A 16,014-nucleotide genomic window follows, 5' to 3' on the forward strand; every position below is an offset into this window, starting at 1 on the left:
CTCATTTCTTCTAGCTAAGGTCCGCTAGCTTCCCACCTAGCCCATTTCAAAATCCCCATCTCCTTCCTACCCCCATTGATTTCGATCTTTTCATTTCTCAACGGCTCTGGTTTTTCCTTTCTTTCCTTCTATAAATACTGCAAGTTCCGCAACCCTTCGATTTGTCTGAAATCTCTTTCACCGTTATCTGGACTTTTCTTTTTTCATGGCTGCCATTCTCAATCTCACTCCCGCTTTTGGAGGATTCCGTATGACCAGATGGCCAGAAAATGGTTGGATTCTGTCCTCGGGATCCTGGAAAATTGATTCTTAAATGAATATGGTTGGATTCTGTCCCCGGGATCCTGGAAAATTGATTCCGTACGACCAAATGACCCTTTGCTTACATCAAGATTGTTTTTACTATCTTTTGATTCTTAAATGAATATGGCTTAAATATATTTGTTACTTTATTTTATTTTTTACAGCAGGTTTTTTGGTTTAAAATCGTTCCAAAATAAGAAAAAATATTGTTCACAAATATGACAGTTGGCACTAGAACAGTTTAAAACCGTTCCTAAAATTCCATCTCTACCCGAAACGGTTCTAAACCGTTCCTATTTTTGCGACGCCTCATTTAGGAACGGTTTTTAACCCTTCCTGAAGCATTTAAAACCGTTCCTAAATGACGATTTGCTAAAGGAAAATGTGGTTAGGGAAATTCCTACCATTGAAACCTACCTGGGTTCGACAATGATATTTACATGTCATCCTTACCGTTAATAACTTCATTCCTACTGGGATGAACTGAAATCACAAATATTAGCATGATTCAATATTTTCAATGGTAGACAAATCTCCATTGTTCATATTGAAAACTTCTCAGGGGCCACAAAAGTTTTAGATCAAGCTGGTATTTGTTCAGTCCTTTCATCCAGGTCTGTGTGACAGTATGAACAGGTAAGATAACAAATAAACATCATGGTGCGTCCTAGGAAGTTTCCAACGGTGTTGTCGGGTTTGTCCCCACTACCCTCTGTGGTGTGATTCATTTGAGAGCTGGATTTGCCAAATTTTTGAGTTCATGATTTACAATGATATCTCTAAAATGACAAACGGTGTAGATATCACACTGAATCAAGAACTTACCCAACAAGTAGTAAATTGGTAATGCCGGTTCCGCGGGTTTTACCTTTGTTTATATAGCCGGCATGCATACATTATATTTTTCAAATTTATCATCCAACGATGGAAAATGGGAGACGACTCGACCGTATGTTAGGGTTTCATGCGCTCGACCGTGTAGTACCATTGTATAGTACCATTTCCCATAGACCTGGTCTCCTGCTCATAGCACCGCAAGTAACTTATATGCAAGCTTTCATGTAAGGAGTTAGATGACCACAAAGGCTGGGATTCAGCCCATTGAGAAAGAAAGTATTCCGATGATCACGCCGAGACTCTTGGAATTGTAAGTGATTTCCTGCAAAAGACTTTATTATGAAGTTTTTGCAAAAGATTCTGAGTGGGGCCCACTGTGATGTTTGTGAGAAAGCCACTCCATCCATCTATTTTTTGAGATCATTTTAGGACTTTCGACCAAAAACAAGGTGTATTCAAAACTTAAATGCCCCACATGAAAGGAAACATTGGGGATTTAGACCACCGTTGAAAAATTTATATGGCTACAAAAGTTTTGTATCGGTTTAATTTCTTAGTTTTTTCACTTCATCTCAGTGAAAATGACCTTATAAATGGTTTGGACGGAATATACATCAAGGTAGATCCTAGGAAGGTTTCAACGGTAGACATTCCTTTTCCCACTGTTTCATCTCGTATGGCCCACTTGAGTTTTGGATCCTCCTCGTTTCTGGTCGCATGCCCTAAAATGAGCTTGAAAAATGAATGGACGGGTTGGATTTCTAACAAACATCACAATGGGTCCCACACCATGTGCAGAATCCGCATCCGGATTCACCTGTATTGGTGTGGGCCTGGACTTTTAAACTGGTTGGGTTAGCCCTACTCTATTTTAATCGGTCTAGGCCAGGCCCACACAGGTGCACAAGGCAGCCCATGTGCATGCATCCACATGTGCCAGTGTAGAGACATATGAGATCCAAGACATACATCAGATGGGTCTCATCATGTAGATGCCATGCTCCAAGAATCAGGATCGTCCACTAATCAAAGGAGGCATACTACTGATGACTTAGAAAAACTTCTTAAGGCCCACCAATTTATAAGCTAATGCAGATATGGAATAAGGGAAAACATAAATATTGGCTTGATAAAAAACTTATATGACCCAAAGAAGTTTTTTAATGATCGGAGTTCAATCTTCGCTGTCTTTTGCGGTGGGTCCACTTGAGCTTTGGATATGCATTTCTCATACCCTAAAATGATCTCTCCAAATGGATGGACTGTCGGAATACAATACAGACACCATGGTGGGGCCCAGAGAACGTAGTGACGTGACTTCAGTAGCGAGACTAGTCGAGTTAAGTAGCGAATCCGCGTCCGGTAGGGAGAAATTCACGAGAAGAAGTTCATAAGACGCACATTATATATATATATATATATATATATGTATGTATGTATATATATATATTTGACAATTTCTCAAACCCAAGGTCATTCCCTGAATCATATAAATACATCAGAACTCTCCTCTAACACTGACAAAACCAAAGAAGGAAAAAAAGAACATTACTAGCATGGCCCACCTATTTCCCACACTCCTGATCGCCCTCATTCTCCTCTCATCATCACCGCAAATCTCTGGATCGCCATCCGAATGCGATGTGGGGCCCGCCAACGGGTGCCACGACAAGCCCGCCGCTCTACGCCTGAAGATCATCGCCATATGTGCAATCCTGGTCACTAGCATGATAGGTGTGTGCCTGCCACTCATCACACGCTCAATCCCAGCTGTTCATCCAGATAGGAACTTGTTCTCTGTGGTCAAGGCGTTCGCGTCGGGCGTATTCCTGGCCACTAGGTACATGCACGTGATGCCTGACTCGTTTGATGACCTGAGATCCGATTGCTTACCCGAGAACCCGCAGAGGAAGTTCCCGTTCACGACGTTCGTGGCTATGTTGTCGGCTGTCATCACGTTGATGGTGGATTCCTTCGCAATGAGTTTCTACAGGAAGCGTAATTCAGGTCTTGCCGTGTACACGGACCCGTCTAGGGATCCGGAGATGGTGGGCCATGTCCATGCTCACTATCATAAGGAAGATAAACAGTCACTGTTGCTGCGGTACGGCCTCGTCGCTCAGGTTCGGATCATCTTCTAATATTTCTTAGGTGGTTTGATTTGAGTTAATGTGTGTAAAAAATCTGAAAGGCTGAGTTTGAAGTCCGGTGCTCTGCCAAAAAAATAAAAATAAAAAACTTTCACAAGTCCACAATCGGATACTTTTTTCAACATGTGGCCCACCCAAATAGCAAACTGAGCTTTTTTTTTTTTTTTTTTGGGGCCATGAGACACATTTGCAATATGATCTGACTAATGAATGGTATGGATCTCTCACTCAAGTGTGCTACATTGAGTACATTTAGTGTGCAATGTATGGGGCAAAAGATGGGAGAAATGTACCTGGTGGATGCAGCCACCAAGGCCCATGCCCTCAGAGCTGATGGAAGCAAAGGGCAGATACAAGAGGCCTGATTGTGCAAGGGTTTTGAGAGGCACCCAATGAAAGCCCAATAACAACTGAGTGAACTACAATCCCTAATTCAAGTACCTGCAAATTAGCAAAGAAAACAGGTTTTAGTTTGCTCTCTCTCTCTCTCTCTCTCTCTCTCGTATTCAAAAATCTATAAAAACTTAGACTCAGACGCAAGAGACCAAAACTGAGTTGATTCAGTGAGTCACCATAATAAAACGAGAGAAAATGAAATGAAATTAGCGTGAGCAAGGACAAGTCTCATATTGGGGATAGGTTATGCTTGGCCTACAACCAAATGTGTGTGGCTGATGCAGGGAGGGACATGATGAGGTCGATCATCCTAAGGGACATCTACCCTAAAACCATGGAGTTATTTGAACTCCTTAAAGAGCTTTCTCAAATTCATGGGGATAAAAGTATAAATAACTTTTACAAAAATTGAAATAACTTGATTGATGATAATTAAATAAAATAAAATAAGTTGAAATAACTTGATTGATGATAATAATAAAAAATGAAATTATAACTCTTTAAATAAGAAACTTAAGATAGGAGTAAGTTTGACTTCAACTCTAACTTGAAGACGCTAAACACATTACTTATTATAAATAGTAAACTTAATAGTTATAGTTGACTTCTATTCCTACTAGACTTCATGATTTTCGGCTAAAATTAGTAAGTGCCAAATTTTGCCCAACCACGTTATTCACCTAACTTTTCCAAGCCCTTTTCATGTTGGGCACGGCTTCTACAACTCGAAAGGATCAAAACTTATACTTGAATTAAAACTTATTATTTATAGTAAAAATGAGATTAAACGGGGCTTTTGACCATTGCTTTAATGGAATCTCACAAATCCAATGTGGGCAACCAAGCATAGCAGGGTTGGTTGGCTTAAGTAGTTTTTTCTCACCCCAAAATCATATATAATATGTCAAAAAACTCATCCTGATTTGCGAGATACAACTATTTTAAGGTTCCGACGGTCCAAATTATTTACGCTTCTGACCAGGCCATATCTGGTCCATCTCTGCCATAAAAGTGTCTATTGCCTGCTCTATATTAGTGGCCCACATGATGTGTACATGACATCCAATCCGTCCTTCAGGTGCAACACCTCATGTTCTCTTTGCCTCCAAAACAATTAGACTAGCCACTTACCAAGTCATGTCTAAAACCTCTGGAATCACATACCATGGCTCACTTGAGTTTTAGAATACATAACCTGGTTTTTGGGGTGTCCATTTCCCCTCCTAACTATTCCCATGATTTGGCCCACCTGAGTCTTGAATCATCTTATTTTTGGGTGCCAAGGAAATCACACGGAGGACACATGATGGACATTGGATGTCATGCACACATCATAGTGGGCTCCTTACCTTACCCTGTAGCTTGAGCTTTTTACTTATAAGATCAACTTAAAAGCTTTTGGACATCTCAGTTCATATGTGTAAAGATTTAAGGTATTTTATCCTGTGGTTTGGAAATAACAAAAAGTCAAAGTGACGCAGATGTGATGGGAAAACTTTTGTTGAACATTTTCGTGAGAACTTATTCAACCACTTATTGGGTTATGTACCAAATCATGATTAACCTCTATTAAGGATTGCTGGGCATATTACCATGCATTAGGCCCTCCATTCTATTCTATTCAAATTATGCCCCTTCATTTTATTCTATGATATATATATATATATATATATATATATATATATATATATAATCATTGCACCTAAAGTAAATACAGTTGAACTTTTTATTTTGTTTTTTTTTCAAAAGGATCACATTATTCGCTTGGGTTGTCGTTTGATCAAATAAGGCCTGTTTGGTTTGTAGGATTAAAGGGTATGGAATTGTACTTGGTTCGTAGGATTAAAGAGTATGGAATTGTACTAGATGGGACTAACATGATGTTCGCATGTTTGGAAATACAATAGTATTTTGGCTAACCAATCCTCATGTTTGGGATAAAATTCTTGCCATTGAAAAAACACTAGATTAAGCAAAACGCATTTGGTGGACATGGAATTGTAAACAACAAAACAAATTTACAATGGATGTCGGTCACTTATACACATATATAACTAGAATGTCACATGTAAGGGGTGATGTAGATGGACAACACAGATAAAACACATGCGTCAATGTGGGGCCCACATGTGTAGTGGATTTCAAAATTCACCAAAAATCTTCCATGGGACCAAATCCAATTCCATCCCACAAAATCCCATCTAAGCCCACATGCTAAACAAGCCCTGAGGGCCTATTTAGATTACACTAACAATGATTATTAGTGTATTTTAATTTGATTAACTAATGCATGCATTTAGATAAATATGGAAATTACTGGACTTTTTACTGATTTGACTAATCATATGTTTGGAAGGGAGGTAATTAGGCATGTGGCGCCCACATTAGTAGATGGACAACTTAGATATACTTTCTGTGAAAATTAATTGAAGCACTTAATAATTTGAATTTGTCAAATAATTTTGAATCATATAAAATCACGGAGAAAATATCATATTTAGTGATAGATGCTTATATAGGTTTAATCAAACGGCCCCTTAGCCAAAAGCAAAAGAAGTGGGGTACAGCAAGTACACTTCTGGATCGACCCAGCAAAATCTCAGTTGGGGCCCACCTTTTGGTAACCTCGGGTCCAACCATAGACAATAAGCCTGGTATCGCCTCCATCAGATGATCCCGGTGCCAAAGCTGATGGTTGAAATCATCTGATGGCGAAATTTAATCCTTCTGAACGGTTCTGATCACCAGAAAGTGGACCGGCATAAGCTCGGCCAACATAAATGACCATGAACCAAATGGAATTCCAAGAAGAGGAGTGATTTGATACTTTGGCAGAGCACCAGACTTCATACTCAGCCTTTCAGATTTTTTACACACATTAACTCAAATCAAACCACCTAAGAAATATTAGAAGATGATCCGAACCTGAGCGACGCGGTACCACAGCAACAGTAGTGACCGTTTATCTTCCTTATGATAGTGAGCATGGACATAGCCCACCATCTCCGTCCGTGTACACGGCAAGACATGAATTACGCTTCGTGTAGAAACTCATTGCGAAGGAATCCACCATCAATGTGACGACAGCCGACAAGATAACCACGAACGTCGTCAACAGGAACTTCCTCCACGGGTTCTCGGGTAAGCTTTCAGATCTCAGGTCATCAAACGACTCGGGCATCACGTGTATGTACCCGGTGGCTAGGATTACACCCGACGCCAACGCCTTACCACAGAGAACAAGTTCCTATCTGGATAAACGGCTGGGATTGAGCGTGTGAAGAGTGGCAGGGACACAGCTATCATGCCAGCGACTAGGATGGCACATATGGTAACGATCTTCAGGCGTAGCGCGACGGACTTGTTGTGTCACCCAGTGGTGGGCCCCACCTCACATTCGGACAACGATCCAGAGGTTTGCGGGGATGATGAGAGGAGAATGTGGGCGATCAGGAGTGTGGGACATAGGTGGGCCATGCTCGTAATGTTTTTTTTTTTTTTTCATTCTTTGGTTTGATCAGTGCTAAAGGAGAGTTCTGATGTATTTATAGGACTCAGGGAATGATCTTGGGTTTGAGAAATTCTGAAAATACCCTCCCTTGTTTTCTTTATTACATTTATATATGGGTCTAGATTTCCTAACCATGGGCCCCACTTATTAAAAATAAAAACAAAATGCCTGGCTGGCATAGTGTGATGGTTCATACACATGCACTCAAAAATTGCCAATGTAACAGCAAAGTAAATTAATTTTAATCTGAACCATTGATCGCAAAATCTTCTAATTACGAGGCTAATTGAACGGCCCTCAGCCTGTGATCAGCGCTCCATATCCTATATGAATTTGAATATAAACCATTTTTTTTTCTTTTATGTCGACATTTATCTATAAATATATCAATGGTCAGAATTAAACATAAGCATTATGGATTGGCAATTCAACAGTCCACATAAAATGGATGTTTATTATCAACCTTCCATCATTGCAAGTGGGCCCCATAGGGTGACTAAAGCGACAAGAGAAAAATTAACTATAGCATTCCCTCCTATTCTATATATGCTTACTCAATTTTGGCTTTTAATGAGAAAGCTCGTGTGACGTTTCAATAGAAAATTACGATTGATCGAAGATCTTCCAAGCACCACAAATGAATAATGACATTGACCATTCATCAGGTGGGCCCTTCATAGAGTTTGTCTTAATTTCCCATTGATGAACAAGAAGGAAAGAAGGATTGGATTTTGTAACTCACCCCCGGCTACATGTCTTTTGGACCCTTTGCCTGCCCACCACCAGCGAAAGCAAGCTACCCCAGCGTAGAAAAGCCCTAACCAGCTGAAAAAACGACTGCTAAAGTCCGTAACCAGCTGAAAAACGACTACTAAAAGTAGCAACAAGTAACTAGCTAAAAAGCCGGCAGTGCTAACGAACAAGCAACGGATTGAGCGCTAGCAATAAGCAACGACTTTGAAGCTGCGGTGGTTTTCTTGCTGCCTTCACTTACTCCTCCGTTTACTGGGACCATCCAATTCAGGCCTTATAATGGAACTAAAAGCCACAATCAACAGTCCACATCCTATGGGACAAACTGCTCTCATGACCACTGATCTTGTGGGCCGCACTGTAGATGGACCATTGGCAAATCTAATATCTCAATTTGTTGGATCAAAACAGACAGAAAAAATGAAAATAAAGCAACGGTGACTTGGTTACTTGTGATATGCAGAGAGAGATGGTTTATAACGGGTTAGTCATGCTATGAGTGCGGGTTACTCATGCAATGAATGCGGATACCCTGTTTCGTGCGGGTTAGTCATGCAATGAGCGCGGATACTCCGTTTCGTGGAAACAGTGAGCAGCCGAATCCGCCACGTCACTGTAAGTGCCACGTCACCGGTTTATTTTAATATATATATATATATATATATATATATATATATATATATATATATATATATATAAAATCATTTCAGGAAAAGTCTTAACGGAACCTTAGACGAAAATCGGATTGCATACGGATTACGGTACACTTTTACCGTACTGAGTAAACTCAGTTGGACTCACCTTGTATGTGTGTGGTCTATCCACGCCGTCCATTCGTTTTTTCCATCTAATTCAAGGGGTTGAGCCCAAAATTGAAGTATATCCAAATATCAAGTGGATCATACCACGGTAAACAGTGGGGATAATGATTTCCACCGTTGAAACCTTTCTGGCCCCGACAGTGATGTTTATTTGTTGTGCAATCTGTTCATAAGATCATACAGACATGGATGAAGACATGAATAAATGGAAAACATAAATATAAGCTTAATCCAAAACTTTTGTAGCCCTCAAGAAATTTTCAACGATAAACATTCAATTCAACTATTTCTTATGGTGTGGTCCATTTGAACATCGTATATGCTTCGTTTTTTGTCTCAAGCATAAAATTATCTGGTAAAATTGATGGACAGAGCGGATAAAATACATAAATCATGGTGGACCCCATAAAGTTTACTCAGTACGCTCACTTAGTGCTACACAATCCGCTTCCTACCATTTGGGGATTGCATAGGTTGAGCAGCGAGATACATAGATGTAGTTGTACAACTACATACTAGAGAAATATAATTATAAGCATTAGGGACAATGATGCCCACCGTTGAAACCTTTTGAGGGCCCACTATAATATTGATTTTCCATTAACCCCTTTATAAGGGGTTGTTTATTTACTTTTAACCCACGCATGGCTGACCCAAGCCGTAATGGGATTTCACCACCCATGGGTACTCCAACTCTTGATCTCGTATAGAAACTCTTATGAGATACATGGAGTGTGTAATCCAAAGCTAATTGGGACCCACCATGTTTCCCATATTACATCCGCTCCATCCACTCTTTTGGCGAGATCATTTTAGCTTGTGATATAAGGTCGATAAAAAACTCAAGGGAGACAACCAGAGAAATAGTGGCCATTGAACACTACTCATTAAAACCTTACCTCGGCCCACTAAAGTTTAAGATCCCGATTATATTTATGTTTTCAGTACATATTTGTGGGAATCACCCTATGAACGGATTGGATGCTATATAAAGATCATGGTGGGCCTCAGGGTCCGCATTTCCATTCCTACTGTTTGGAATCCTGTGGCTCAATGAAGTTGTGGATTTATTTATTTTTTAAATCGCATCCTAACATAATCTGCCGAAATTAATTTATTAACGGAGTGGACGTCACACGAACATAGTGCTGGCTACCGTATGTTTGAATTACACGGACACGGATTGCTTGCGAAAGGTGGGACCCACGATTTTTGTGAGAAATCCATCTGGTCCATTTGTTTTCTGGGTCGTATTAGGACACGTGCCCAAAATTGAGGCAGATCAAGAGAATAAGCGAGCGGCACGATAGGAAAAACTGGGTAGGAAAATGCCTACCGTTGAAACATCCTTGGGGTCCATTGTAATATTTATATGCCATCCATGCCGTTTATAAGATCATTCATGAACTGAGAACATAAAAATATTAGCCTGATTCGAAAATTCTGAGTGGACGCTTAAATCTTCACTGTTTGCAATGCTCACTTGAGTTTTGAATCTGGCTTAGTTTTAGGCCATGTCCTAATATGATATGGAAATTAAAATGGATGGACAGGTGGATTTCTCACAAATATCATGGTGGGCCCGCATCTGAGTTAGAGACGCTAGGTTTTGAAGGGTTACACGCATCTGCGTACAAAAACCACGCTGATTGCTTATGCCGACCCAGCGAAAAAACTTCCTGCACAAGGGAGCTAGATGGGCGATCGTGATGTAAATCCACCGTGATATCTGGCGGCACAACATCAAATGATGAGACTTGAACGTACACCGTTGAAACAATCGTATATCAAAGGAAAGGAAGTTTTGGATTAAGCTAATATGTGTATTTTCAGTTCATCCCATAGAAATGGCCTCATGAAAGGTATGGATGGAGTATAAACATTACAATAAACCTTGAAAATTTGCATTTCTCAACCAATTGGAGTTTTGGATCTGCATCATTTTTTGGCCCATTTCCTAAATGATGTGCCCGTGGATTTCTCACAAACATCAAAGGTGGACAACTCTCTTGGTGAACTTGCTCGTTTTCGTTGATCCAATGGAATCTTGCAAATAGTAAAAATGAAATTAAAATGGACTTTAGACCGTCGATCTATTGGAATCTCACAAATTCATTGTATACAACCCTGCATAGTAGGTTGGTTGGCTAAAGTAGCTTCTCCTGCCCCAAAATCATATATGGTGAGTCGAATAACTTGTCGAATAACTCATTCCAGTTTGCGAGATAGGCCTGCTTTAGGGTTCTAATGGTCCTGATTACTTCCGCCTCCGATTGGGCCTTCTCTGGTCCATCTTGGCCATGAAAGTGTCCGCAACGCACTCTTTATCAATGGGTAGAGTTTTTTCAAGAACATCAACAAGAAATTTTGAATTTTTCTTTCTCCTTCTCCTTTTTTCCCCCTATCCTAGGCATAGAAAGGTACTATAAAGTGTTTTGGGCGTTGTGTTTATTCATGGTCTATATATATGAGACGGGGAAAAACAGGGCATTGTATCCTGGAGGTAGCGTGTTGGGGTAACTTGTTACACCATTCGAATCAAACGAGAGGCACAAACTACCTAAAAAAGAGCGACAATGTCCATGCCTCATCCCAATATTAATCTATATTCGACGATTCTGATTCTTTTAAATAATTTTGAAGTTCCAATTATTTTCGATTTCTTTTAATTCTTGCTTACATATGCACAACAATAACATCAATTGTGTACGATAGTGGATCCATTTCTTTCGCTCTCTATTTTTTTTTTTTTAAAAACTTTTTAATGATATGAGGTTTTTCTCGCCCCATTCTAAGGTGAGACTAGTCCCTGTAGATGCATGCAATCATCCAAAAACCATGTACATCGGATAATTTCGAGGATAATCCAAACTGCAAACTACTTCAAAGTGGAGAAAATAGTTATTATAGTTGGAGAGTATTCATTGTAAAATACTTGAATTTTGCATCCCACCTTTTAGAATAGATAAATAAGAGCCACTTGTAGGATTTTTATTCTTAAATAGGTTTGAAATCCATTAAAATCCAGATTACGCGGCACTGCCAAACAACCCTTATTAAAACAATGAAGAACCGGTCCAACTATACATTGTGGCCCCACTTAATGGTTCGATCTATCTAATTAATGTTTGGGGCATTCCATTTTCACGGTGGGGAAAACCTAGTAGATAGTTTGCATACTGCACACACCACACCAATTCCCATACCACAACTAGTTATAGGGGAGACGATTTCTGTCATGATCATTGGTGTTGTTATCGTTATCATCAATGTTATTATTTTATCTTTGGCTTTACAAAATAAAAATACTTATTCTAACATTCATGATGAAAATGATCTTGATCTCCACTATTTTTTAGAGATTAGACATTAAGCATATAAGTATATTCTTGTCTAGATCCTCTAGAATACCAATCTAGGTGAATCATTTTTAGAAATCAACTATTCATTAGTTGTAGGAGATTTCATCATCCTCCCACTACCTTAGTCACTTCATCGAGACATCATATGTAAGGCGGTTGATCGTAGGAGCTGAGCTTCAACTCTTACGATTGATAAAGCAATTAAGAAGCTGATTCAAGCACGGAAGAGCAATATTGAAGAAGCATCTCAAGCAAGGCGCTACAAAAAGGCTCAATTCGACAAGTAAGTTGTTAATTATAGAGTCCATTCACACTCCTTCCTTATTTACAATCAAGTGTAGAGTTTGTAACCCAAACTCAAATAAGCTCTTATGTAGGGGGGAATTCACCGGACACGGGTATGTACGTGTTAGTATTCTTAGAGAGCCTCTTGCAGGGGTGTACGTAGGGCCTTAGATTAGGATCACTAGTGGTTGTTGGTTAGCTGATAAAAAACTAACTAAAGTCTTTTACAGGAGCCTCCAACACGGGTAGAAATGTGTTCCTCCAACACGGGAGTGTACGTGTAGGTTAGTGGTTAGTATAAGAGAAACGATTGTAAATGTTAAGAGTGAACCTATTTCAAAACTCATAAGATAATGAATACCGTTAAACTCAAGGAGAGTGCATCTGCCGAAAATGAAGTAGAGAAATTAAAACAATATACATGCTTGTCTTTATGATCACCATTTGAGTATAATTATATTTATGTTTATGTGTTTAATTAGTTAAACTATATGAATGCTTGAATTGGATTGTATGTTATACACTTAACTTGCAAAGCAAACATAAGTTCAATATCTCCTTATAGACTAGTTGCTTGATAGTTGCATCTATTGTAGCCTATATGATTGGATTCACTTGGCCTAGAAGCCTTAGTGTTATATTTACCTTCTTAGTTTTAATTGGTAAATTGTTAATTAGGAAAGAATTTTTAAAATGGTCCTATTCACCCCCCATCTAGGTATCAGTCGTAATTCTAAACTTTGTCAAGCTTCCGTACGCGTCGTGGTAGATAATCCATGCAATTTCACAAAGCTTTGTGGGTCCCATCATAATGTATGTGTTTTATCCATGTCATCCATCTATTTTATCAACTTATTTTAGGGCATGAGCACAAAAATGAGGCAAATCCAAGGCTTAACTAACCACACGACAGGAAATAATGTGGATTGAATGCTTATCATTGAGAACTTCTTGGGACCCAATAAGTTTTGGATCAAGCTGATATATATGTTTTCCATTCATCCAAGGTTATGTGAGTTTATGAACAAGTTGAATGACAAATCACCATTACGGTGGGCCCCTAAGAAGTTTTAACCAACAAGTGTTCAATCCCCTCTATTTCATGGTGTGGTTCACTTGAGCTTTCAATCTGCTTCCCTAAAAGGAGTTGGCAAATTGGATGGACAACATGGATAAAAACACATACATCATAGTGGGGCCCACAGAGCTTTGACACCAAGTAGCTAGCCAGTGTTGGGTCCCCAGCCAAACATTGTCCTAGACCACTGGCACCTCTCTCATGCCAATATCACAATTAGCTACTTACAACAATACATATTGAAGCCTTTGTACCCATATGAAGCATTCATGTTGTCAAATGACAAACAAAGCCTTTGAAGCCTTTGTACCCATATCTCGAAAGGATTTGAAACTAACCCTGCAGGTCCGACCACGAGGTAAACCTGGACTTGACTAATTTCATTCCTAGTCACAATACATCTTCAGTCCAAAATAATAGGAGGTCACTAGACTAATGCTCCTATTTATTTTGGTTTGATCAATTAAAATATGATAATTAAAAATGTCAAAGATTCGAAGAATGAAAAGTTCAAGTTTAATACCATTTCGACTCTAAAAAACAAAGTGAAAAAAGGTTACATATGCACAAATATATGTATGCAACATGTATTATGTATATAAAGGATCAAACCAAAAACCTCAATGAAAATTATTATAACTTCTATACATATTAGTGGTAAACTATATAGGAAATCGAATAGAGTTTTAGTAATCTCCACAAACCATTCTGCCTTTATGAAAAATTTTCACCTTCAATAAAATTCCATTAATGGTACAACGATCCCTAATATATAATTTTTCAAATTGCCACCAATTATTATAAACCCAACAAACTAAATTAATTACCATGATTTATATTGTTGTTTCCCACCTGATATGCAAGATTTTTCATTGATCTTTTCTTCTTTTAATGGATATCTATGAAAATGACACATGGTAGGGTAATGTCTTGATGGGTCTCTTTTATATATATATATATAGGTAAAATTGGACTGGCCAGGCAACTAGAATGGGAGAGAAAACACAAGGCAAGTAGCTCAGAAACAGAGATCATAAGAACTCAGTCTAAATAGTTGAGCACGACCTCCACAATCAGCTCGAGCACCAACCACAAGTAGTGGCCTTGGCTCCGACTGACATCTCATTATCACAACCAATGAATGAATATAAGTATCGACTCAGCCTCGAGGATAGGCCGTGACTATAATCAATAGTTTGGCTTGGTCTGTAGAACCTTAACCAACCCGAATTAGAGACCGACATCAGTTGTTGACCATAACCTCATTGAAAACTGACCACCGGGAGATCTCATTTGTGTACGAAGAGGAGTAACTTCCTGAGATCTTCGTTGATGATTGCACCGAGGATAACGTCATATATCACGGAGACAATTTCGTGCATAATACGCGACTGTATGACAGATTTATTACCATATACATAACTAGCAACAAAGGACTGTAAATATGAACCCTATACACAGGAGAAGATATGCAAAAAAAATAAAATCCTAGTTCTACTAGACCCATATATCAACATCAACAATATATATATATATATATATATATATATATATATATATATATATATATATATATCAGCTTGAGTCTTAAGTTCAAGGGTTGTCTCAAACCTAACCTATTTAAGAATTAAGAATTGGGTTAGAATTCCAACCCAATAAAAGTTTGGGTCAGTTTGGTCAAATCCCATAACCTAGCTAGAGACTCATGGTCCTATCAAGGGCTATGTGGGGGCTACCATGATGCATATATTTCATCCATGTTGTCCATCTATTTTGACGAATCATTTTAGAGCATGAGCCCAAAAAAGAGTTAGATCAAATGTTCAAATAGACCACACCATAGGAAGCAGTGAGGATTGGAAGCTTACTATTGAAAACGTCTCATGGTACACAAGTTTCGGATTAAGTTGATATTTATGTATTCCCCTTGTAAAGGTCCACGTGACCTTACCAACAGTTGGATGGCAAATAAACATCTAGGTGGGCCCTAAGAAGTTTTTAAGGAGTTCAAGTCGCATTGCTTCATATGGTGTTGTTGACTTGAGCATTTAATCTGCCTCTTTTTTGGGCTCATGTCCTGCAATTAATTATCTATCAAAATAGATGGACGGTGCAGATGAAATTAATTATCTATCAAAATAGATGGACGGTGCGGATAAAACATATATATCACGGTGGGCCGTAGAGCCCTAACAGGACCATCTGTTTTAACCTAGGTCCCAATGGGGTAATACCCAATTCGCTGCTGCCGAATCCAAGCCAAAACTAACAAACTATTTATTTAATAGGTTGAGTTTGATACAGAATGACTTAAATCCACACAAAATACAATTAAGGATGAAAAGTGGCACATGTGATATACTTAAAAAGTTAAATGTGACAAATATACCACATCGGCACATGTATAATTTGGAAACCGTACCAGTTACTCATTTGTGTACCTTACGAGGCCGAGGCTAAAAAGGATTTTTTTATTTTTTTTTCTAATTTGAATTGAATTATACAAAACAGTACTTGC

General features: G+C 38.8%; 1 protein-coding gene and 1 pseudogene across 1 annotated transcript; one reads left to right on the forward strand and one right to left on the reverse strand.

The window, feature by feature from the left end:
- Nucleotides 1–2,696: 2,696 nt before the first annotated feature.
- Nucleotides 2,697–3,281, forward strand: LOC131219956 (fe(2+) transport protein 1-like). Its single transcript, XM_058214940.1, has one exon. It carries the CDS (start codon nucleotides 2,697–2,699, stop codon nucleotides 3,279–3,281), a length of 585 nt encoding a protein of 194 aa, XP_058070923.1.
- Nucleotides 3,282–3,453: 172 nt separating this feature from the next.
- Nucleotides 3,454–9,453, reverse strand: LOC131219957 (zinc transporter 7-like; annotated as a pseudogene).
- Between the last annotated feature and the right edge of the window lie 6,561 nt (nucleotides 9,454–16,014).

This window comes from Magnolia sinica, chromosome 12, assembly GCF_029962835.1.
Source record: "Magnolia sinica isolate HGM2019 chromosome 12, MsV1, whole genome shotgun sequence".
Classification (NCBI taxonomy): Eukaryota; Viridiplantae; Streptophyta; class Magnoliopsida; order Magnoliales; family Magnoliaceae; genus Magnolia; species Magnolia sinica.

What these genes read in the sequence shown, in the direction of transcription:
- LOC131219956 (XM_058214940.1), top strand. Translation starts at nt 2,697, where the DNA reads ATGGCCCACCTATTTCCCACACTCCTGATCGCCCTCATTCTCCTCTCA.